Genomic DNA, 25409 nt, shown 5'->3' with positions numbered 1-25409 from the left:
TAGTGTGTGTGTCACTCAGTGGCTGCGTACATACAATATTTGAACAACTGTACAAATTTTAACTCAATATAACACATAAAACCTTAATTATAATATGGATTCTGAAAGAAAAAATGGACATAACAAAAATAATTTACTGCAATCATATTCACACAAAATATCAGGTTAAATTATTTCACACAAATGAATCACATTACTTTTCACTATGTTTTTTTATTGTTTAATTTCTTTTTTATTGTAACTTAATAAAGTATAAAACAACAACACTGTTAAACGACGCGTTGCACTTCGAAGAATCTCTTGAGATAGTAAACTTGACCTAAAGTCATGACTAGTAGTACTGAAGCCTCAAAGATGGACCACATCACGACACGTGAGTTTGTGCTCTCGTTTATAGCGCGATGGATACGATCGCGTACCTTAAAAAGTTAAAATTAACAATATTAAGAAAAATCTATGACAAGAAACTGTTGAGTTGGGGACCTTATAAGTTATTATGGTGTTAGACCAATATATTTATCACTTTTCCCATGAAAATGTGCAATAGTACTGTTTTTCAATCTTTGTCAAATTGATGATACATTTTAAGACAAAAGTGGTCATAAATGTTAAATAAACAACCAAAGATGTTTTGATGTACTGTCTTTATGTAAGAAGCTCCATTTTAAAAGACCATAAGTTGCAGTAGCTCTATCTTTTAACAAGTTATAATCAGAATAAAATATTACCTGCATGTACTCTTGTTCATTTTTCACAGTTTTAAGTGTGGCAGCCAGTTCTTTGATCATATTCTCCAGATTATTATGGTTAGCTTCCTCATCATTTTCACCGGCACTCTTATGTGGCGCTTCTCCAATTTCCAAATTGAACATTACTACCTGAAATGTAGAAATAAATATAAACACTAGTGGATTATAACAATTAATGCAGAGTTTACTGCCAGACCAGTAGCACTCAATAACTACTGGCTAAATAACTAGACTGGCATTTAACTGGCGCCAGTGAGTTCATACTATTCCAGCCTGGCCTGCACAACTGTCTAACTGTACTGGACAAATGTAAACCTGATATAATGCCATTCACTCATTTTTTGTCTTAATTCTATTCAATTCTATAAATAAACTACATGAATCCAGACAACTTAATCACTATATTTTTGTCTTCAAATTCTATTCAATTCTATAAATAAACTACATGACTATGATATAAACAACTTATGCATTTAGCCAATAGGCAGGGATAGATTTCTATATGCCATAGGGATCCCATCCATCTATCACATTTATACATCTGTGCATATGAAAAATTTAAAGTACCTTTGGTGTCATTGTAGACATTTTATTGCTAAAGCAATAAGTATACCGGCCAGAAGTAGGTGCGGAGAATGTGTAAATACCAGATGATTCTCTTTCACCCCTATGTATCACTGCTCCGTCTGGACCTGTGATTGTGATGTCTATGTCTAGGAAGCCTCCTTCTGCTATCTCAAATGTTAAACCTGGAAAATATTTAATAACTTAAGTATAGGTAACATTTTGTATGTTTACCATGTTTAGCTGTATGAAGATGCGTATTAGAATAACTAAGATGTATGGTAAATTAACACAAAGATTTACATTAATGTCGTGTATGTGTTGTATAACAATAGAGAATAGATAAAATTCAAAAGCAAAAGCTCGTAGGACTTATGCAGATAGAGAAAGTAATTTAATTTTTCAATGGAAATCAAATGGCATAGACAAATACAGAATTTTATTATGCATTTGAATAAGTACTAATTATGTTAATACAGAACGCAAGCTTACCCATTTTTGTATCGGCTTCAACATTTTCGTAAAAGCATTCTTCGGCGTGAGCGTCAACTGTGATTGTATATCCATTTGTTCTATTTAATAATGTGATAATTACAACAGAATATATTAACAAAGATCTATATAAACAGTCCATTGTATTAATATGTAATAAACTAAAATATTTGCGTTATTATTTTAAGTATCGGCAGCTTGTTTTGCTCGTATTAATAGATTCTCTGATGACTTGAGCCACGTAATGACGTACAGATGACAAATGACAGGACACGCATTTGTGACAATTAGAAATACTGCGTTCATGGTCTTCTTAAAAATTAAAACTAAACTACCATATCTTTTTTTTACATTTTTAATACTTTTGCCACCATTTAGGCCAATCGGCAAGGAGGATCCATGTCAATAATTATGGTGAGGGAAGGGAGGGTGAGGTTTAATGAAAAACTGACGAGTAACTTTTGATTATTTATGTGGGTCTGTAGGGATTATGGGAGTACTTTGAATTAATTTATGCATTTCTTTTACAATTATCGCCTCTATAGGGGCCAGCTGCCCCTCCCTACCCGCCCCGTGGCGGCCCTTAGTTTCGGGCGCCGCATTCATCTTTAATGGAATATTTTGAATATTATGCTCGACTAACAGGTTTTAGTTCCGTACAGCTATTCATTGAAACCTACATTTAGTTTCGATATAAATAGATAATACTGTTACATTAAATCATTAAGTAAACCAACTTTTACAATAAATAGTATGTTCAAAAATAATACTAAGCCTTGAGACTTTTTAGTTACTTACTAAGTTGAACCCTATCTATCTTAACTCCAGAATTGATTAAGAGTGAAAAAGATGTTTCGAAACTATATGTAGTAATGTAACGTGCGTTAAATTAGCAAGTGCATCATTGACTCAACAAAAATAACTCTGTTTCAGCAAAAACGTACTATTGAATGTAGGACAAGAAATTAAAAAATCAGACACGTAATTCAAATGGACACAGAAACTGTAACATTAACGATTGTATTTTTTTTTATTTAAATTCCGGCTGGAAATAACGATTTACTCGTTTTTGGAATAAATTATATTTTAAAATAATATGCAAAAAATCTTAACGTATGCCCATTGCATTGCATTAATTGTTTGTTCGCTTTTGTGTTATAAAAGGGTTGTGTTTATAAAAACAGTTTTATACATTTCGCTCGCAGTTTGGTCGTGGCATAGCTGGTGTTAACATCATAGTTTCCATTTTAAACGTAGCGCGCGAAAAATAATAAAGTAGACATTATTCTTGATTGTTCGGTAGGACAGTGAAATAAGAATGGCGTTCCTCGAAGGGCCATCGCCTAAACAAGCAGAAATTATTAAACAGGAGTTGGGGGAAGGTTCTGGCGATTTAGAGCGAGGAGTCAGAGATCTTCGAAGTATGTGTGCAGCGTCACCATATTTACCACAGCCTGAAGTAATAGGTATGGAAAGTTCACTCATTCATTTAAAAAAAAGTCAATTAACAAGTCTTGCAAACTAAAATATGTAGGTAAAGACAATTTTTATCATAATTTTTTTAATTATTTCTTTTTAACTCAAGTTTAGTTAAATGTTTCCTTGAACTAACTTATATTTTGAACAAAGCAAAGAACGTTATTGTTCGAAAAATTTGAGAAAATCACATTTTCCGCTACCGAAAATCGCTTTTCTGTTTTGGTTAAGGACGTTAGCGCTCATTATTATTATTTTCTTGTTTTTAGTAAGATTCAAATTTTCATTTATATATTGTTCACATCCCATATTTCGTTTACGTTTTTATTTATCTGTTTTTCGCAATGGATACATAATAAAACACCAATTTAAAAAAAGTGGAAAAGAGAGAATGCATACTTAGTACACTGTCATATAAACAAATTCAACACATGTACAATACATAATTAAAGTTTAACATCACTTTGGTTGAAGTTATGTTTTAAGTATTTAATTTTAATACATAAGATCTTAACATAACTGGTTAAATAAAAAAAATTATGCAGAATTCCTGATTCAAAACATATAAAATTCGACTTTATTATTTCCTACATTGTCATATCATTTGATGACACATTAATATTAGTTAATAATATCAAGAATATTTATTTTTAGACATTTTTACTGACGTTATTTTTTTAGTAGCTTGATGGTAACAAAACGCATAACAAAGTCATTTTAACGTGGTCAAGGTTGCTTGCGTTGTTATTATAATTGAACTTGGACGCAAATAATTTAAATAAAATTAACTTTGCTGTCGCCATTAATAATACACTTTTGTATCTTAGGAACCAACTTTTTTTAAACAACTAGCTTTCGCCCGCGACTTCTTCCGCGTGGTATTAAAAAAACAAAACCCAGTAGCCTATGTGTTCTTCCAGACTATACTCTACATGTATGCCAAATTTCATTGAGATCTGTTCAGCAGTTTAGGCTACAAACTCTAACAAACATCTATCCATCTAAACTTTCACATTTATAACATTAGTATGATTGTAATGCTAAGGACTTCGTTAGATATGAGTAATGTTTTCAAAACTTGATCGCAACTCTTTCATTTTTGCATTATTTTTAGAGGAACATTAACGAACTTGATAAATAAAGATCGATTCTTATTTACTTATTAAAATGTAAATAAAACAACACCTCACCTGGTCGTATATTGCCCCCAGTTAAAACAGGTTCAACTCGATGTGAGTTCTATTATTACGCGTAGATGCGATCGGTAGTTGTGCTGGTAATTAGCATACCAACCTTTTATAAATGCCTATGAGAATAAAACAAGACCCTTGGACAGATTATTTATGAGGGAAGAAGGAGGGAGGAGTCTGTTTTCTCTTTCCGCCTCTCGAAATCTCGTAGCCTATAATATGCTGGTCTTTGTCAGCTGGAATTTTTCTTTTGATATTACAAACAGACACTCCAATTTTATTACATGTATAGATTGACATTTACTTATCGATACGAAATTTACAGTAGACAATAAAGCTATAAGGAACTGGAACGTTAACAGACTGGTAAAGTGAACAATTTCGACGGTTTATAGCAATACGGAACAGAGTGAGAACGTCTAACAGACCTCATACTAATACTAATACTCATATGGGCATACTAAACTGTAACAAATAGTTTTTACTTGCAAATTTGATGAGTTCTGATCAAAGCCAGAGATGACAGCCATAATTTTTATTTTTAAAAACTACATTCTTAGAGCGGACGCACACCTTTGAATAAACTATCGCACAACTGTTGTACGGTTGTCAATTGTTTTAATTGTTTAATTGCAAAACTAAACTAAACTTCCATATCGAATCGAAGCGAGACTAAACAGTTGTGCGATAGTTAAGTTGCAGGTGTGCGCATGTTCTTAAATAGTCATAGTAGCAAATAGGGCATTCGGTCGAACAACAACTCTGAATACCAAGGCAGGCAGTTAAATAAGATCGATCATTACGAGCCGTGCAATTGACGTGTTTGCATTGAAATTTGTTATTGCATAACAGACTGACTTGTTACAACGTATCAAAGCCGTATTTATTCTATGTCCGTAATACTTAAGTCCTTATAGAAATGCATTTACGTAAATTATAACGCCAGAAGTGCAACGACTGGCGATACAATATCTTAAACTAATTGAATTGATACTTTGTTGCTCTTATGGATTAAATATATAATATATTATCACTAAGGAAATGTTGTAGCGAAGTGGTGTGAAGTCTTTGTTTTATAAAATGTAGAGATTGTTAAGAGAGAAACAAAAACAGGTACACTTATGTTAAGACGCAGATCGAAAAACAGTTTATTTGTAAGAGATTAATTTGTTTTTAATACTTTACGATAACGTGTTTTTTAATTGTTGTATTTTTTTTAATTCGCACGAGAAAACAAAAGTACTTACATATCTTTTTTTCACGAATGCGCTGAATAGTCTGCTGGTAGACAAATAAATTCTTGTATAAAAGTTGAAAACCTTCGGAGGGTAAGAACGGCATTTTTTTTTTCAAATAAATCCTTGCCGTCAATAACTATTCACTTCACTCATTTTGTCTTTGACCTGTTTAATAATTTTAATCACGCAAACATTACAATTGTTTACTTTTGATGTTATTATAACTAAGGTTACAACTATCTATCGTTATTTAAATTACATAAGAAAATTTTCGAGTACACAATTAAGGAAAAATTAGCTTATAGTATACAGTAATGGTTTGGTAATCATCTGGAAATTGTAATTCCATGAGCGTTAGACATCGTAACATCTTCAGAATTCTTCGTTACCATTTGTATTCTATTAAGGAATTACTTTCGTAAATGCACTTTGTAAGTTATGTTAATTTTGTCTTACAACATAATTTATAGGTTGTTCAAAGTACGTATTAGCCACTTGGTGATATTCTAACGAGGTAACTCACTAATTTTTAAGTTTTATTGTGAATTAATTTATAGAGATAGATTATCAAAATTAAACATATCTAAATAACTATAAAAAATATTTAACGTAATTCAAGATTATAATGTTGAACCGTGATTCTCGATTTTTCTATATGCAAACATATGTACATAAACTATGTATCTGCTGAATTAGATTGCATTATATTAGAACACGGCACATTTTGAGATTCTTTGTTTCTGATTTCATAAAACGTCCATCATATTTGATCATTTCTATATTTATGAGCAAATGAACGGAAAATTACCGAACGTTTCCAAAGCATTTGAGGCCACGATTCGTTTTTTTTTTTCATTGAACTAAAAAATATTATACACTTTGATTTTCGAGATTATTCTGCATATTGTCTTTAACCAGTTTTTCATATTTGTTGATATTTTTAAATGTAGATTAACCACAATTCTATGTTAACACAGATAAAAATATTCTGGAACTGTTCGTCCGCGGCTGTCGCATGGATCAGGAGCGCGCGCGGACAAAGTTCGAAGCATTTTGCGTAGCGCGCGCGCGTTGCCGAGACCTCTACGAACATCGTTCCCTTAGCGAGCCACCTTTGAACGACGTACTGAAGTTCATGTAAGTATCATATACAAGCTTTTCCCTGTTCCAAAAATATTAGCTCTTTTTTGTTAACGAGCAGGAGATTTCCGGAGGGTAATTATTATTTACCTATAAATATAAGACCCTCGTTTTTATGCTAGTCTGTTATGGTTTACCTAAAAAAATAATAGTGTAAAGCATACTGAAATGTAATTCAATATGTTATTATTTTCAAATTGAATAAGTCAATGCATACTATTAAGTTCGGAGATGTTCATGGTTTATGTAGTCGAATCGTGCACAATGTTATGCATGTAATTATGATATGTAAATAAGCAGGCATTTATAATATTTTATTCACGTTTACATAATATAATTCGAGGTTGTTACGGCTATCTGCATCATTTAATTAACTCTATCAATGAAAATAGTGACCATCAAAACGGTCAAGTATCGATAACTGCTTATTGCATAACGAATATAAATTTATAGTTGTCGATGTCCTTTACTTTTATGATATTTATCATATTTTAATAAAAAAAAATGTTCCTCAGGGACATTGCGCCTTTGCCAAAGTTAACAGACGAAGGTCTTCGAGTGACGATATTCCGCGTGCGTGCAAATTATGCAGAAAGCAGTACGGACATCGCGGCGGTCGTGCGCGCTATACTGCTCATTAGCGACGCGCGCATGCACGACGAAACCCTCATATCTGGCGATGTCTTCATTTGGGAGGTGAGGATATAACTATGAGAAGATTGATATACCAGATTCATTAACTATTAAATGTTGAAAACGGATGAATGAAATCATAAATAACGTTACTTAAAATCTAGAATTTTATTAACTTTGAGATCGGCAGAATGTACATGTATAAAATTACTAGCTTTCGCCCGAGACTTAGTTCGCGTGGTATAATGAAAAAATCAAGTATGCTATGTGTTCTTCCAGACTATCCTCTACATCTATGCTAAATATCATTGAAATCCGTTCAGCAGCCTAGGCTACAAACTCTAACAAACATCCAAATCCCCGTTTTCATCCATCCAAATTCCCGTTTGTTTACAGTTTGGTGTAATTGTTTTATTGACAGACATCGAACGTCCGCGCCTCGCTCGCGGCGCGCATGGCCGCCGCGGCGAACTCCGTGCGGCGCGCGATACACCTCGCGCACGCGGCGTACCCGCAGCGCATGCGCCGCATACACGTGGTGGGCGCGCCGCCGCTCATCGCCTCCTCGCTCAACTTTATACGCTCCTGTGTCAACGACAAGATACGGAGAAGGGTAACTTCAAATATGTTCTCTTAGAAATTAAAGAAGATAATGGTAAGGTACTATTATGCGACGACACGATGGGGATACAAACCAGAAAGTGTTGAGATCTAATGTTTTTGATGATGGTAGAGAAAGACCGAAAAAAGTATAAATGGATTGTGTGAAAGAGGATATGCTTAAGAAAGGAGTAGATTCAAATATGACGGCTAATAGATATGTATGGAAGAGCAGCACATACTGTCCCGACCCTCCGTAAGGGATAAGGGCAAGTGGATAACTATAAAGGTAAGGTACTGCAATTGTTTAGTTGTTATGCGAAATACAGGGTAATGTTACCATAAGTATTCTGGTATTTTTCTAGTCTATCACTTCGAGTTGAGTCAGTTACAACTATTACATGGGAAAAAAGACAAATAACGTAGGTTCCCATATGTCATTAAGGGCAAACTATTTTCCGAATTAAGACTTTCTAAAACAAAATCTTTTGAACCACCACAATTATTTTACTTTCAGTCACCAAACGCGGCAAATCAAAAAATTGAATCGAAAAATTGAATTTATACATATATGCGTTATTTCTTCATATTACGTAAATTTAAGGAAGTTTAAAAAAACCTTCTTGCCCAAACCTGCATGATTGGACAGAGTACAGGCGGAAACTCTATAAATTACAAACGTTTCCGCACGACATGAGGTCATAAGAAAACCGGTTTTAATAGACAGTCCTATTTCATATAATTGTAATAATATATTTCGTAATAATCCAGTCGGTTAATTAAATTTGAAATTTTCGTTAGAAGTTTGTTATGTATGTTAGGACTACTCATCAACTTGCCCTCAAGGGCGGATCCAGCTTTCGCGCCAGGGGGGTTGCTTGCCTTTATCACACAGTATGTGCTGCTCTTCCATACATTTCTATCAGCCGTCATATATGAATCCACTCCACTCTTAAGCATATCCTCTTTCATATAATCCGTCCATACTTTCTTCGGTCTTCCTCTTCCTTTATAGTCATCCACATGGAAGAGGAAGACAAGATACTCCATGACAAATAAATGAAAAACTAATTAAGTATTTATTTTAACAAATATTTTAGAATGTAACCAACAAACACGTTGGGATTTGTTGAAGTAACTTTAGTTACTTTACGGAGTAACAATATTTATTTAACATTGTAAGTTGTTATTCCTTTATAATAAAACAAACTTTGTCTATGATCGCTATGTCATTTCTAGAAACAGCTAAAACATTTTCCCTTTAATTGCGAGTCTTTCCCCTGATAAGAAAAAGATAATTTAACTAAACTAAAATCTTATGTACCGGTAATTGATAGTTTAGTGTCATTAAAGCTGTTAGTTTTTTTTTAATTAATTAAAAAAAATAATAGACATAAGTCAGTTATTAGTATCGAAGTTGAAAAAAAGCTTCTAAAACATCACGATTTACGATTAATGTGGGTACGGTATCTATTGCGACAAAAATAGTAATCTATTATGTAACTAAAACCACATCGACGTCGTAATTTAGATGAAAAGGGAATTCATTTAAAATAAGCAGTAGGTTGAGTAACTGCATTACACATATACTGCCTTGTATACCGATGTCGGTCTAATTACTTGATGCATAGGCTTGGGCGTGGGATGACAGTAAAACTATAATACTATCCTTTAATACTTCCCATACTTTTCATATAATACAAAATATTAAGATGGTGAGGACTAAAATTAGGCCTCTGGCATGCACACTCATCAGATTAAAAATATGACTTCTTCCATTTCGCAAGTATTATTTTACATGTATATTTACTATACGTTTTGATTTCACGTCTGTCTTCTGTGTGGAAAAACATAAATCTGAGAATTCCAGTTACTATTGCTTACTTTGTATTGCAAGCAAATCTATGTTATATTTGTTCAGAGTTTTAAATAAATAAGTAATAAAAATACATTATACTGCGTATAAGGAACCGGTGTAACAATTAGTTTCCAATCGTACGTTTCTTATAGATTGTACTAGAAACAAAGTTGTTTTGACATAATAATCGGTTGTTTTTATTTCTCTAGTTGGGTTATTTCCATGTTCGCGAGAAACGGGTTGACAACCTCATTTAATACGATCAGACATTTTACTGTTCCTAATAATTTACATACACATTAGATAATGTGAATTAATGTATAGTCTACCAAAATTACCTTGACCTCTGCCCCTTACGCCGCAAAATGCAACTACCTGCATGATCAGATATTAAAAAAAAATCATAAGCTATGTTTACTTTGAAGACATCACAAGATCACAAATCAGTTCAGCAGTTCTGTGCAGTTTAGTATCAACGTACATTCTTTCATGCAAATTTTTTTTAATTACATTAGCATTTTGTTATATGATAATTTGGATTTTGTTTTATTTTCAGTATTATCTGCACCAAAAAGTTGAGGATCTTCTAGAGCACTTCCCGTCTCGAGTGTTGCCAGCTGAATGGGGCGGAGAAGAAGAATCTATTGAAGTCATCGCTAAGAAGTGGAGACGTCGTGTAGACGAACTGAGGGACTACCTACGAGACCTCAGTGAGCTGTCCAACCTCGCAGAAGAACCGCAGTATGACACCGACATTTACGGCACCGTTGGAGCCTTCCGGAAACTAGATATAGATTAAAAATAAAACATTTTATTGTTTAAAATTAAATCTTGACTTGTGGTTTCTATGTAAGGACTATGTAAGGATTAGGTTTACATTTCCAAATTAAGCATTTTCGCTATTGTGATATTTTTTAGACGTTGCACGCTAGATATGTTTTTTTTTTCTAAATACTTAGTTAATAAAAAAAGTTTCTGATGATGTGAATCTTAGTTTTTAGAATTTATTAATCTGATTAATTGACAATTTATGTATTAATTTCACATTATAAGGTATAGTTTTGATTTAGTTCTGTAAATAGATTTGATAAATATTTTCCTTCGTGATTCATCTCATATCGGCTATGATCGAAAGCTTGATAATATTTATATCATTTTGAATTATTAAATGCTATCAATTTCAAAATTTACTATAGCTTGTATACTTTAAAAAAAATTGATAAGTAAGTAGTAAGTACTGTAATAAATAAAAAATAAAGCACTAGTATTTTTTTGAATTTAAAGTCACTTGTCCTTGTCTTCTTGACCGCATTTTATTCCCTCCTTCGCCACACCATACATTATTTCTATGAAATAAAAACGCTAATTAACAGCTCATAGGCACGTTATTGTTGGCTATTAAAAAGTGTATAATTTTATGCCCCCTTTTTGTTAAATACTGAGGAGTCCAAGTATGATCCATCAATGATAACTGATGCATCTGCCTTAGGATATCATTACTAGCAATGATTATACACCGGCAACTTAAAAGCTAAAGAAGTTTTAGCGACCTGTAGTTACTAGCGACTAAAGTTACTTCTACTTTAAGTCTTTCCCATCACAAAGTTTCATCTCTTTAAAATAGCCACCACAAAACACAAGTTGGTTGGTGAATTAGGGCTCAGTTAGCAACTGACCATCGTTCATATATTAAGTTTTTACAATAGATACAGGATACAGAGATGAGTATTCTATGGACAAACAAATTTTTGCTGCTTGCCACACTGGTTTGAATGTGTCATTGACATGTCAACAAGTTAACGTCAGTACAACTTTCAAGTTCATATTTTAAAAATAACGGTAGAAATACCGGGCTGCTGAGAATACAAAACACTAAACATAAAGTGCCATTAGGAAAAATAAATATATTTTATCATGAATATACGTTGACTATTATTTAATTAAGCAACATGGAGCCGTCAAAAGAAGCTATTGCAGTACGAATTACTCGGATAAATCGACAGATAACAGGAAAGTTTACGAGTGGTTCAAATAAATTAAACAAAAAGATAGACCGAGAGACTCTTTTGGACGCTATTACAGTTTTATACGATGAATGCAATGACGATCCAGTTAAGAAAAATGATGAATTTGTGCGAGCTTTTGTGGATAAGTGTATGTATTAACCTTTTTTTATCACATGGGCTTTCGTCTTGACTAAACTTTTTCTGTTCCAGTGAAATCCAGATAAAATTAAAAAGGGGCAGTAACAAATATAAAGGGGCTTTATATTGTTGAAAATTGTCAAATCCTTTATACTGATACAAACAAGTAATAATTGAATTTTTAAAACTGTTATAGATCGTAGTTCCTTGGCTGAATTGCGTCGCGCTCGAGTATGCTATTCAGATTTTGAATTGGTACAAATTATTGGGAGAGGTCACTTTGGTGAAGTACATGTAAGTTGTATATATTTTTGTAAAATTAATCTATTAAATAACATTTTATTTTCTTACAAAATGATAGATATATTTTTATACCCGCTGTCAAATATATCATCTTGTTAAAAAGTGGGGAAAGAATACTGGATAAAGTACAAGTTATTTTTTTATTTTTATAGATGGTACGAGAAAAAGAAACCAGTGATGTGTATGCATTGAAGATTTTACGTAAGGAGGAAGCTCGGAAGCGAGTGGCAAATGGTGCAGAGGATGAACGGGATGTTTTAGCTAATGCTACTGGTCCATGGATACCAAAGTTGCAATATGCTTTTCAGGTATGTAAAATGTTACTTGCTTTTAATTTTGTGAAATTTATTGAATGTATTAACATGAGTTATATATTTGATGCTTGCTAAAGCTAAGTGTATAATTTCTTCATTTTATACGAGCCGTTTCTCGCGAATTCGCCCGCGTGAAATTAAAAATATATAGCCTATGTTACTCACAGATAAATTACATTTCTAACAGTGAAAGATTTTTTAAAGTCGGCCCAGTAGTTTTTAAGTTATTTCAATATATACAAAAATACAAATCTTTCCTCTTTATAATATTAGTATAGAAAATAAATGTAATGTATGGCATCTCTGCTAACTTTTTTATTGTCAATGTTATTTAGCTTTTTAGGTAATAACAGATGGTGGCGTGCTCATTGCTTGCTCATCTCCTAAAAACACTGAAGTGTCTGTTTGCTAAATTTGTTTTTTGTGTTTATAGGATAATAGCAATTTGTATTTAGTAATGGAGCTGTGCAATGGTGGTGATTTAGCAGGACTGATTGCGAGACGCAACCATCCTCTAACGGAAAGAGATGCTGCATTTTATATCGCAGAAGTCGCACACGCACTTAAAACATTACATGGAATGGGCTATGTTCATCGAGATATAAAACCACAAAATATTCTTCTTGATCGGTTAGTACCATTTATATACATATATAACACTCATAATATTTTCTGGTCAAAAGATAATATACAGTGGTGGAATGACAAAGTGTAGATAGCCTTTATGAGAAACTAGTTGTTCCCACGTGGCTACATTTGCATGATATTGTAAAAAAAATATTTTATGGTTTCAAAAATTCATAATAAATGAATGACAACAAAGGCTTTACAATTCCTAAATAAGGAAAGAATTGTGTTGACGTTTTCTATTAGTATAGATATGTGAATACCATACAGAAGATGGGACGAGTTGTAGATAAGTGGTTAAGAATGAAAGGAGTGGTTGTGGTGTAGTGAATGCAGAACTGGACTTGTACTAGCAGTCCTGAGTTTGAAACCCATGTTAAGATTTAGGTCCTGTCCCACCACTGGTAGATAGAGGCTCAGATAGCTTAAAATGACGTCACTGCCAGATAAGAGAACAAAAACCGATATTTCCATCACATTACATGTTGAATTGTTATTAGAAAATTTACAATTTGGTGGGACAGTCCCTTAGTAATGTAATATTTTAGATGTGGTCACGTGAAGATCGGCGACTTCGGATCGTGCGCGCGGCTGTCGGAGGGCGCGGCGACGAGCGCGGCGGCGGGCACGCCGGACTACGTGGCGCCGGAGCTGCTGGCGGCGGCGCAGTGCGCGCACACCGTCTGTCTCGACCACTGCCGCCCGCACGCTCACACCGCTATTGTGGGTTCGCATGCGCACACGCTTCGCAACTCTGGCAACTGTCGCCTTCTAAATTTTACACCTTTGTGTTACCATTGCACCAGGCACCGCACATTACCTAAATATAGTTTAGAATTATTATTGATCATTGAGGTTTCAACAAAGGCTGATGATGATGATTATGATTGAGGTTTCAAAAACAAACAGTCTTCAGTCTGATTTTTAATCTATACTATTATTATAAAAAGGAAAGATTTTTATTTTTGTATGTATTGAAATAACTCAAAAACTACTGAGCCGATTTTAAAAATTCTTTCACCATTAGAAAGGTAATTTATCTGTGAGTGACATAGGTAGGTATATAAGCATATCAAATTGTAGTACATTTAATAGGTATGAATAATTTATGAAATTAAAAATTTGGACAACCCTGTTTTTATTATTTGTTAAAATTTGTCTATATAAAAGAGCTACATGAAATAATAGTTATCGTAATGAAACTATTTATGTGTGGTGCTATATTTTTTAATGTTAATGTATTTTTTTTTGGGTGTTATTACACTATTCTGTAAAGAACACAACTCACCCCCGTTATCCAGTGGTGTAGGCAGAGACTATGGTCTTCCATTTGGTGCGGTCCTCACAAATCACTCCCCTTGCACATTATGTTATAAGAGAGATGAAAATTTAGAAGGAGACAAGTAATTCTTTTAACTTTAGGAAACAAATTTTATTAACACGCCAGATGTTTAAAAATTATAGTTCGTTTCAGTTTTAGATTGGTGGTGAATTAACTATTATGATGAGCATGATTTAAAAGATATTTTTAAATTCTATTAACATAGATTTCTTTATATTGGATAACGTGTAGGTAGAATATATTTTTAGTATGGATATACCAGAGCATGATAACAAGTAGTAAAACTAATTAAATTAACGTAGGGTAATTAGCACTTCGTTTTATTGCAATTTGTAATTAAATCAATTAATAATTAACACTGAAGTTTCTGGCCAATGGTGTAAGGTTTTGTTTTTTTTTTGGATTGTTTTAATTCTTATGTCATTTAAAAAAAACTATAATTTTAATTCAAGTTAAAATGAAACGGATACCTTTGATATTATCTTTCTGTATTCCTTGTTACAAAATATGTTTTATAATGTATGTGTGTCATTTATTTGAATAGTAATTGAATTATTGTGTAAATATATTTGTTTTCAGTCAGCATGTGACTACTGGTCGCTGGGCGTGGTGGCCTTCGAGCTGGTCACACTGAAGAGACCCTTTTCATCCGGAGATGATGACTCGCTGCCGGAGATTTTGGCTAACATACAGAGGTATGTTAACAATTAATAACGCTGGAAAACATTGTGATGGTTAACTTCACACATATATGTTTTTTCGTCAATACGTGCAGTGTAGTCGCAATGTTTTCCTTCGCTGCTTACAGCGAAGGAAAACTATACATATACATATATTTCTTAAAATATACATATGAAGTACTAAAATGGATAAAAATATTAGTGGGGATCGAACTAGGACGTGTCTTTTACGATCCGATCCGATCACGTGCTTTATCAACTCTAGTTTATGTATAAGAGTTGTTCAACCAGTTTCTAGAGCCTAGTAATTATCTAAAGACTTAGTGGAGTTATGAGTGTTTTTACATTTTTCGATTTCCTAGAGGGGGTAGCTACCCTTTTGAGGGGGGGTAGAGCAGAGTACCCATAAGTAGAATGACTATATCAGCCTTAAATTTTGCTCAGTTCATTCCTAAGTTTGTACCGCGTTTATTTGTATGGCGATATTTGTTTACATCATGGAGACTACGTTAAAGGTACGGCAGTAAGAAAGACGCGGAGCCCCCTTTCGAGGAGGTCCCACAGGGCCCCTCTGCGGCCTGGAGGTCGCTAGTGCGCGGCCTGCTGCGCGTCGCCCCCGCCTCGCGATTCTCCTACCTGGACACCCTGCAGCACCCCGCACTGGCGCATCTCAAACTGCATTCTATACGAGATCACGTAACTAGCTATATTCATTGACTTTCCCATTCAGAGTCTTTTAATTGTTACTTAAAGCAAGAACCTCCCTTAGTGGTCAATTAAAGACTTGGAGTACTCCAACTTTGATTATTATTGCGTAAATTCCAGTTGTTCTCAAGGTCTGCAATAAGCATAAAGACCATAAATTTAATTTATGTAATAAAAATATTTAGATATCCAGCAATGTGCTCCTTATTTAATGATGGCAGGCGCCGCCGTGGGTGCCGCACCTGCGCGGGGCGGAGGACGCGTCATACTTCGCCCCCCCGCCGCGCGTCCCGCCGCCGCCCTCCGCACTGCCCTTCCGCTCGCGACCGCCCTTTGCAGGACAACTGCCCTTTGTTGGTGAGACATAAACACCTGCCAATAATGCCAGTTACACACTCTCAAAATAATACTGTACTATTCTTATCTCATTCTCTTTTCAAAACTTTCGGACTGTTTTGCCATCATGTGATACTGGTATTAAAGAAGCACAAAGGTACTTTAAACTTCTAAATTCTCAAATGAGTGTTAGTAACATAGTTGTATGTGCACAGGATATTCGTTCGTGGCGTGCAATAATCATGACGATAGTACTGGCGGTTTCAACGCCTCTCACGACTGCACCGCCATCGATCTCGCTACTTTCAAGTAAGTAATGTTTCTAATACTTAGCAGCTTGAGTTAATTATTGTCTTTTTACTAGCCTAATTACTTGTATGTATTGTATTGATTCGCAAGTAAGTGTATGGATTGCCACTATCGTAACCCTTTCATAAACTCTTCTTAAAAGAAAACGAACATAATATACGTGCCGCACTAATATTTTATTTTTAGTCCTTTTTCCCTTCCCATCCGTGTCCTATAAGGCAAGTAAGAAGAATTGTATTTGACGGAGAAGAGAATGCATAGGAACGGATAATATCCTCCACTTGTGTGTTCCCTCTGTCGATTAAAGGTGGCAACACATATGCAAATGCAAATCGCTTCGCCATTTCGGTGGATTGAAGTGGCCCTATTTAAAAGTGGTTGGCAGTAGAATAGTATAGTAAAGTGAAATAAATGAAAGTTCTGTGTTAGATCAGCGGAGAAGCTGGCGGCGATGCGCGGGCGCGAGGTGGCGTCGCTGCAGCGGCGCGTGGCGGAGGCGGAGGCGGCGGCGGAGGCGGCGGCGGGCGCGGCGGGCGAGCGCGCGCGGCGGGACGCGGAGGCGGAGGCGGAGCGCACGCGCGCCAAGCTGCAGGCCGACATCACCGCGCTCAGTCTGCAGAACAAGTATACATTTTAAACATATTTAACACTAAGGACTATTTTATATTAGAAGTAAAACTTTTTTTTATAAAATTGTCGTTTTAGGAATAATCCCAGAAAATATTTTGGTACACATGTTTTGAAATCAGGCAAAATCGATATCGAAAAGGTTATTATAATGGAAACGGATGTTTCAACAGCTCAACATGTGATTAGTAAAAGAACGAAATAAAAGAGTAAAACAATTTCGTTACTATGTGTAAAGTCATAATAAGTCATAACAAAATATCTTAATTTAAATCTTGATTTTCCATCTGATAAATAGATCTGTTACAAAAATATGTGCTTTTGTTCGTTCCCAGACGTTTGGAGCGTCAAGTGGAGGTCGAAAAAGAAGAACGTATGGCGCTGCAGCGTACGAACCAGGAGTTATCCTCTGGTATCATAGAGCGGAGCAACTCTGAACTGAGAGTTGCGCAGACACATGTCATCGAGCTGCAAGCAGAGCGAGACTCTATAAAAGGAGAATTGAACACACTGCAGATGAAGTATTCCGAACTTCAAGCTGAGAATGCAAGGAATAACAACGCGGTGGAAGCCGCACGCGCACAAGAGAAACATTATAAGGTGATTTATCTTATTTTCATAATTATCTTTATGTTTTACGTCCTTGGTAACCTGGTATCGAAGCGAATTAAAAACTAACTCATTTTGGTTCGTTCCAGCAAAACCATTAACATGTAGAATTAGAAAATTCTTATTTACACTTTTCCTTTGCTTTGCTTTGAAAAATATGGTTTTAGATATTTATAATCTTAATTTTTTAGAAATTACAAATATAACACACAATTTGTTTTGTTTTCTTCGTACTGTTTTTTATGATTGAACCTCTAGATGTCGTTTCCAATTTTATCAGGATATAATACATCAGGCACAAGAGCTAAGACACAGAAGGCTCACTGAAATCAATGTGCGCGCTATTGTAAGTCAAGTATTACATGTAGCTGTAGATAATTGAGTAGTTAGTGTTCAATTATAGATATTTTTATATACAAATTTGAAATTAAAAAACAGATATATATGTGTAGATTTTGTATTTACTTAGAATTATGTTATGAGTAGAACCAACTGTAATAGTAGCATTGAAGAATTAGTAGTTTGTAATCTAACTAGTCACATTATACCGTAAACTGAAAAACATTGTCTATAAAAATGTTGGTTAAAGAAAGTAGCACCAAATTTAAAAAATAAAGCATAAACAGAAATTAGTTAATTTTGGAACCATACCAAGTAAGCTATAGGCTTGTTCTAGGTTCTGTCAAATTTGTCATATAGATAGTTGGATTTGAACCTATAGCCATATAATCAGGTATCAAACCTTAACCTTAGAATGTCACTCTAAAATGCTTCGTCATTAGGATACGATAGCGAAGGAGCGGATGCTGCGGCGGCAGACGCTGAGCGGCGGCGAGGCGGAGGCGGCGCGGCTGGCGGCGGCCGAGGCGGGCGCGGCCAAGGAGGCGCGTCTGCGGGCCCGCGCTGAGGCCAAGCTGGCCGCCGCTGACGCTGAGGCTGACTCGCTCAGGGCAGAGCTGGATGTAGTCAGGGCACAACTGGCAACCGCACAGGTAGACTCTTTTTATTTATTCTCTCATATATAGAATGTTAGGAACATTCTTATAAGCTCAAGTTAAAATTAGATTGTAGCATCATCATCAACAATCATATCACATTGTTCTTTCTTACAAATCGTTCTTCGTTTTAGTTTTGTTTTAATTCCACGGGAACGGAGTTGCGGGCGAAAGCTAGGATGTTATAAAGTTATTAAATATTCTAGGAGACATTAAGTGCTCGACGACGCACCTCCACCGCGGCGACGCATCAACTGAACGAAGTTCAACAGCAGCTAGAAGAGCAACGTGCGCAGAACAAGGCCCTGCTAATACAAGTGCAGGTATTAAAGTTGAAAACGTTGTTTTGAATTAAATTATAAATGGCACAAAGATTGTTATACACTAAAATGAACCAAAACAGTGATGGTTTGTGTCTTCACACATGCACACAGTAGGAAATCTTTCTAAAATCGGATATATTAAAGTAAACTCTTGTCAAGTTCTTCATAAAAACGTATATTATTTTGTTAACTATAATAAAATACCATATTGTGTGTCAGGAGTTGGAGCGCAGCGTGCAGGAGGCGGCGCGGCGCGAGGCCTCGCTGGAGGAGCAGAGCGCGCGCACCGAGGCCCGGCTGCGGGAGAAGCTGGAGGAGGCGGAGACCAGGGCCACCGCCGCCTTGCAGGACGACTCGCGCAGGAGGGAGAAGGTACCCCTTACAATCTTTTTAACAGCCTAAGATCGTTTGCGCGCTGCGCATTACCTCCTCGCGCATCCTTATCACTTAGCATTATCTTTTGCGCAACGAATAAATTACAACCATAGTACTGCAGTTAAAGGGTTATTGCAGTTAATTTGTGTCACTTAAACTGCTGGGCACTTAATCATTGCTAGGGATGTACGTGTCGTACCGAGTACTTGAGTACGAATTCAATTTTAAAAAACTTATTAAATTGCCTTCTTGTACCCCTGAAACATATTAATAAGTTACACATTCCAGGTGAACGGTCTAGAGCAGCTAGTGCGTCAGCTAGAGCGCGAGGTGAGCGCGCTCGAGAAGCGTTCGTGCGCGGCGTGCGCGGATCGCGAGCGCGAGCGCGAACACGAACGCGAACATGAGCACGAACGTGAGCACGCGGACGTTGAAAGCGAGCGAGCACGCGACTGCCGCAGCGACACCGAGAGCGTAGCGGACGGGCACGCGCACTCGCACGCCCAGCTCGCCGTGCTGCGCGAACAGCTCGAACGCGCAGAGGCTCAGTTGCAGGTAATGGATTGGATACGTGGATGTAAGGGTTCTCGTACTTGATGGGATATGGATATTAACTTAAATCTGCTTTTCGTAGGCTCGCGCTGACGAAATAGCGACATTACGACAGGAAACGAGGGCTGCTAATCTAGCTAAATGGAGAAAGGTATTGGTTTTCTTGATATTGTTACGAGCATGAGGGACAATATAATTTATGCATCTAAATATTATAGTGGAAGTAACAAACACAAGTTATTTGAGACCAAAAATCACAATTTTACCAGGAACGTGAATACAACGAGCTATCAGTGGAATCGAAGTCGACCGCTCGGGAACTAAAACGTTTGGAGGAACGTCTAACACTAGCTCAAGAAGCGCGCAAAACGAGCGAACAGAAAGCATGCACCTTGCTGAGTGAACTCAATACGTTACGGCCGCAGCACCAGCGTGCTACCTCCGACCTTGATAACTTGAGGCAACAGCTCGGCAAACTGAAGCAGGAACACGAAGTCGTACAGACTGAAGTCGACAGGTAATTCAACGTTATTACCATAAGCAATGTTTTCTTTTATTATTAATGTTTTATTCACAGCAATAATTTCACCATTTACCAGGTCTCGCAACGATATTCGCAAGTTAAAGAGTGAGCTGCAGTACAGCGAGAAGCGGCGGCTGCACGCCGAGGAGCAGGAGGAGCTGTCGAGCCGCGAGCGCGCGCAGCTTAGGGACGAGCTGACTGCGCTGCGTACACACAACAACGACCTTATGACCGTATGTATTGTTGTCGAGTTCTCGTCAATAGTGGCGTTGTAACTATGTTTATAAATGATTGCTTTTTGTTGGCTTGCAATCAGGCAATAGTTGGGATTGGCTGTTTGTACTGTTGTCATATCTATGTCAATAGATGGCGTTATAACTATGTTTATCAATTATTGATCCTATTCAGCCGAAAAATTATAATTTTAGATACAATCTACCTACCCTGTTTTAATCTATGTGGGTATCGGAGTTTCAATAACTCCTTTCTATAACATTCTATCGGCCGTCATATTTTAAATTCGATGTCGTTTATATCTTTCACATTATCTATCCATGCGTCCTGAATTACATACGTCTCTCATCCATCCACGTACTTTAAAATAGGGTGTAGATTAAGTCATTATTTCCAATTCCATTTCTCTAAATATTAGACTAGAGAACGAACTCGTGTAATTCGTAGTTCTCATATCTCAAGTACATTCAAACAAAGCCTTACATTATTACGAAACATGTCTACAAATCGATTGAAATGTTTTACAAATATTTGAAAGATTATTGTCAACTAAATATGATGTACATACAATAGCAATGCAACTTTTCTAACAAAAAACTCTGTTGTGCCATATCTTGCCATCCCTCTCATCCTCTGTGAAAGATACAGAGACAAAGGTACAAATGACAGTGAAATTTCACAATAACATTGTATAAACAATGTCATAATACAAATATTGATGTAATTCATAAATAATGAATTCTTTTCGTACTTCATTGATTTGAAATGTTCCTTCCTCTTTGATTAAGCCCACCACAGACACTTATTTCTAACAAACATATGCACAGTTTTAACTGAACAGTTCTGCTGTTCACATAAATTTAGTGTGTAACAGGCCTTATATTTCCAATAACAACAAATTACACATGATATTAAATCGATCGCATAATCAATCGTCCTTTGTTATAAAAACATGAACATAAGAGATATCAAATATAAGATGCTGGTTGTATTACTTTTGTCAACAGTGAATGAAATGATTGCATTATTTATTATTACTGGCCGGATGCAGTCATCCTGAATTATTTATTGTTATATTTGTGTTTCATAAACAACACGGCCATAGACACCGCGCGCTCGTATTGTACCACACTTGTATGGGAGGCAAGCTAGCGTATTATTGTGTTTCAATTATAATAATTACAAAACGTTATAAAAACGAAGCGAAAATGTTTATTAAAAATAAATCGATGTTAGTGCTTGCCAAGTTTCAACACGTTCCGCGTATGTGATGCCTAACTTCGCATGTATCAAATTGACGAAAAGGAAATCCAGACAGAAATTAATCAAATATAAAGTAAAACAAATCGTAGCCGCGATGGAATCGCACCAGAAACGGTGTAAACGTAAACTATCTAGTGAGAAACCTGTAGTTAGACCGAAACCGGCGTTTTTGAAGATCGGGACCGGACCCAACGCGTGGTCCCAGCGTCTAAGGCTAGCCTTAGCCGCGGATCTGCTTCGAGGCCGTTGTCGCTCCGTAGATAACGCACTCTCTGCTATACATACACATCTGGCTACAGTATGAATTTAAAACTTTGTCTTTTGAGACAAGTCTTTTGTTGTTTGCAACAGTAACCCGAATGTAAAAATTTAATTTGATTAGACCTTTTATTATTTGTTACAGAATAACAAAGCTTTGCAAGAGGCTTGTACGTTACTGGAGGATCAGTTGACGGAATTAGAGAAATTAACAGATTTACATGAAGTGAAAAATAAAGATCTCGAGGTAAAATGATTTGATTTATATAGAGTTAGTTTTTTTTGTTATATCATAAGGCAGCAAACGAGTAAGCGGCCACCTGAATCCGCCAAATTGGCGAAGCGATCGCTGCTCATAGACATTCACAATATCTAATGTGTTGCCAACCCTTAAGTGACGGAGGAGGAGATGCACATGGATGGATGGATGATTCCCCTTCTTATGTGTCTCTTTTACCCACAAATACACGTTCCTTTCCCATCCTATTCTCATAAGAAAAAGGATGGGAAGGCAAAAGGGACGAAAGTTGGGCCTCCGGCACCACACTCATCAGACTATACGCGGAATTGCTCCCACTTCACGCCTGTCTTCTGTGTGGTCGTGGTATTGCGTGGGGCGAGCCAACCTTGCGTTGCGAAGATATTAAAGCGGGCTCTGCCACTGTTCTAAGTGAGTTAGTGTGTGTGAGGTAGTAAGATGCCGTGTTGTCAGAGCGAGACGCAGCGCATGCGCGGGGAGCTGGAGGCGTGCCGCGCGCGGCTGCAGGCGGCGGAGCGCGCAGCAGCGGAGCGCGCGGCGGCCGCGGGGCTGGCGGCGCAGCGCGGCGATGAGGCACGCGAGCACGCCAGGCTCGCCAACACACAGCTGCAGCTGCTAAGGGTACGTGTTGTATGGAAATTACACTTACAAATCTATCTATACAATTTTACCTTTATTAAATTGTAATTACAATCTTATTAAATATATACATATATCATGCATTTATTTATCACGAGCTGTCGCTCGCAAACTTCGTTATTGCGGATTTACCTTTTACCAGCTATCTATCAGTCAAAGTTCAGTCCAAATCGGTCCACTCGTTCCAAAGAAAGCGGTCCGGTCGCTATTATGACAACGCGGAATTTAAAAAAAAAGTTATTCTTTTGATATTAGGAACAAACACTCCAATTTTATTATATGTATGGAATAGCTTAATTTAATTACTGAAACTGACTAAAATAAATCAATTTGTAAATATAATTTCTCATTTCAAATGACCTCCATTATTATAGGGAAATTTTGTGCGTACTAGATAAATTGAATTTTAACAAGATACATTTTTACACAATTGTGTTTGTTAATTGTCGTGTGTTGATGGTTGTAATATGGAGTATGTATAATATGGAGTAGGAGCGGCTGGAGAGTCGCGAGGCGCGCGTGGCGGAGGTGGAGAGCCGGCTGGCGGCGCTGGAGGGCGAGCGCAGCGCGGCGGCGGCGGCGCTGGGCAGCGCGGCGCGCCGCGTGCGCGACCTGCAGGAGGAGAGCGCGGCGCTGCGCACGCGCGCGCACCACCACCACGCGCACGCGCTGCAGTTGCAGGCCAGCCTCGCAGACGCACAGGTACCCTCACCCTCGCACATACTCACTCCGACTTTCTCTACAAATAAATCATTACACCAGTGAGTGCAAACAAATAGATAATAATAAAAAGAAACTAGTCGTGTATCACGGACTTTTTTTGTGAAGACTATACACCAGAAGTATAAAAATAGGCAATTCCTTCCTTAAAGGTCTGTAAATTTACTGTTCCTCTGGTGCTACAGATATTTTCAGGCTACCCAATTAAGTTCATTCTATTCCTTTATAATAATATCAATATTTGTTATCAGGAGGAAGCGGCGGCGGCGCGCGAGGCGAGCGAGGCGGCCAGCGCGTGGTGGCGCACGCGGGAGACCAAGGCGGACGCCACCATACGGCAGCAGGCCAAGCTCATTGACTTCCTGCAGGTCTGTCCTACACACTCATACATACACATGCATACATGTACATAATATTCTTGTAATAAAAATGCTTTGAAAAATATTTATTACGTCGATTGAATTCGATTTCATTAGTGAAAAATGCGATGAATGAAATCAGGTGTATGAATCGTACACAATGAAATTCCAGTAATCACTACGTAGTATTTATTTAAATGATGTTTATATCTAACAGGCCAAAGTGGAAGAGGCCAATCGCAAGAAATGTTCACTGAGCAACAAGTTGTTTGGGCGGTCGGGGCGCCGCGCCGCCGCCTCGCCACCGCTCATGAGGGTTAACAGGTAAATATAATTGAAATAAATACATAATGTTATACTCGAAAGGGGAAGCTCGGTCAAACACGTATATTTGCTATTGATTTTGGTGGTGGTGAAGATTAAAGTTTTTAAATAAAGCAACCCTCTCTAAATTATTAATTTCTGTTCTAGAGAGCTGCGCGATGAAGTTGAGCGTCTTCGAGCAAAACTAGCTGCTAACGATATGTTTGTATTTTTATTGTGCCATATATATTTTCTTTAAATTTAACATCAGCAAGTAGGACATAATTATAACGTCTTATTTACAGTCCACCAACACCGAAACGAGAAAAAGCAATTGAGAATCCAAAGAAACTAGTCAATGGGTATGTTTCATTTGCTATGTAATACTAACTGTGCATCTTTTGTACTTTCTTAAACATTTTTTTTTGTTTACAGTATAGGAAATATGGATCTATTAAATGGGTTTAATAATGAAGACGTGTCGGAACCGTCACTGCTTATTGTATGGTGCGTTAGAACTTCTGTATTCAGATAATTTATTACGTAAAATTAGTTTGGAAAAGAGAAAAAGCTTAAGCAAATATGATGTTCATATATAAGTTTACTGAGTCAGGTCCGACGGCAGCCGGGAGCGCATGAGCGCGCGCTGCGAGGAGGCGGCGCTGCTGCT

General features: G+C 36.7%; 3 protein-coding genes across 3 annotated transcripts in view; 2 read left to right on the top strand and 1 right to left on the bottom strand.

The window, feature by feature from the left end:
• Nucleotides 1-120: 120 nt before the first annotated feature.
• On the bottom strand, nt 121-2058 carry LOC106109197 (transmembrane emp24 domain-containing protein 2). Its single transcript, XM_013290610.1, has 4 exons — nt 1806-2058; nt 1317-1498; nt 729-878; nt 121-419 (listed from the first exon to the last, which is right to left on the bottom strand). Exons 1-4 carry the CDS (start codon nt 1945-1947, stop codon nt 270-272), a joined length of 624 nt encoding a protein of 207 aa, XP_013146064.1. The 5' UTR covers nt 1948-2058; the 3' UTR covers nt 121-269.
• Nucleotides 2059-2936: 878 nt separating this feature from the next.
• LOC106109189 (alpha-tocopherol transfer protein-like) lies at nt 2937-10910 on the top strand. Its single transcript, XM_013290598.1, has 5 exons — nt 2937-3271; nt 6687-6846; nt 7365-7545; nt 7904-8095; nt 10497-10910. Exons 1-5 carry the CDS (start codon nt 3124-3126, stop codon nt 10737-10739), a joined length of 924 nt encoding a protein of 307 aa, XP_013146052.1. The 5' UTR covers nt 2937-3123; the 3' UTR covers nt 10740-10910.
• An 821-nt stretch (nt 10911-11731) lies between these two features.
• The window catches only part of LOC106105933 (citron Rho-interacting kinase-like), a 15907-nt gene continuing 2229 nt past the window's right edge, over nt 11732-25409 (top strand). The window contains exons 1-28 of the mRNA XM_013286421.1: nt 11732-12094; nt 12281-12378; nt 12540-12695; nt 13135-13331; nt 13877-14051; nt 15250-15365; nt 15866-16046; nt 16277-16412; nt 16607-16700; nt 17130-17324; nt 17663-17927; nt 18217-18282; nt 18719-18928; nt 19138-19254; nt 19474-19626; nt 19918-20184; nt 20264-20332; nt 20451-20698; nt 20781-20937; nt 22605-22706; nt 23172-23339; nt 23850-24059; nt 24329-24445; nt 24654-24760; nt 24908-24961; nt 25045-25101; nt 25175-25246; nt 25353-25406. Coding sequence (XP_013141875.1) covers nt 11890-12094; nt 12281-12378; nt 12540-12695; nt 13135-13331; nt 13877-14051; nt 15250-15365; nt 15866-16046; nt 16277-16412; nt 16607-16700; nt 17130-17324; nt 17663-17927; nt 18217-18282; nt 18719-18928; nt 19138-19254; nt 19474-19626; nt 19918-20184; nt 20264-20332; nt 20451-20698; nt 20781-20937; nt 22605-22706; nt 23172-23339; nt 23850-24059; nt 24329-24445; nt 24654-24760; nt 24908-24961; nt 25045-25101; nt 25175-25246; nt 25353-25406 — 4046 coding nt within the window. The 5' untranslated portion in view covers nt 11732-11889. The remainder of the gene's footprint in view (nt 12095-12280; nt 12379-12539; nt 12696-13134; nt 13332-13876; nt 14052-15249; nt 15366-15865; nt 16047-16276; nt 16413-16606; nt 16701-17129; nt 17325-17662; nt 17928-18216; nt 18283-18718; nt 18929-19137; nt 19255-19473; nt 19627-19917; nt 20185-20263; nt 20333-20450; nt 20699-20780; nt 20938-22604; nt 22707-23171; nt 23340-23849; nt 24060-24328; nt 24446-24653; nt 24761-24907; nt 24962-25044; nt 25102-25174; nt 25247-25352; nt 25407-25409) is intronic.

This window comes from Papilio polytes, unplaced genomic scaffold (assembly GCF_000836215.1).
Source record: "Papilio polytes unplaced genomic scaffold, Ppol_1.0 DF824269.1, whole genome shotgun sequence".
In the NCBI taxonomy this organism is placed as follows: Eukaryota; Metazoa; Arthropoda; class Insecta; order Lepidoptera; family Papilionidae; genus Papilio; species Papilio polytes.
This window is presented reverse-complemented; position numbering and strand designations above follow the sequence as displayed.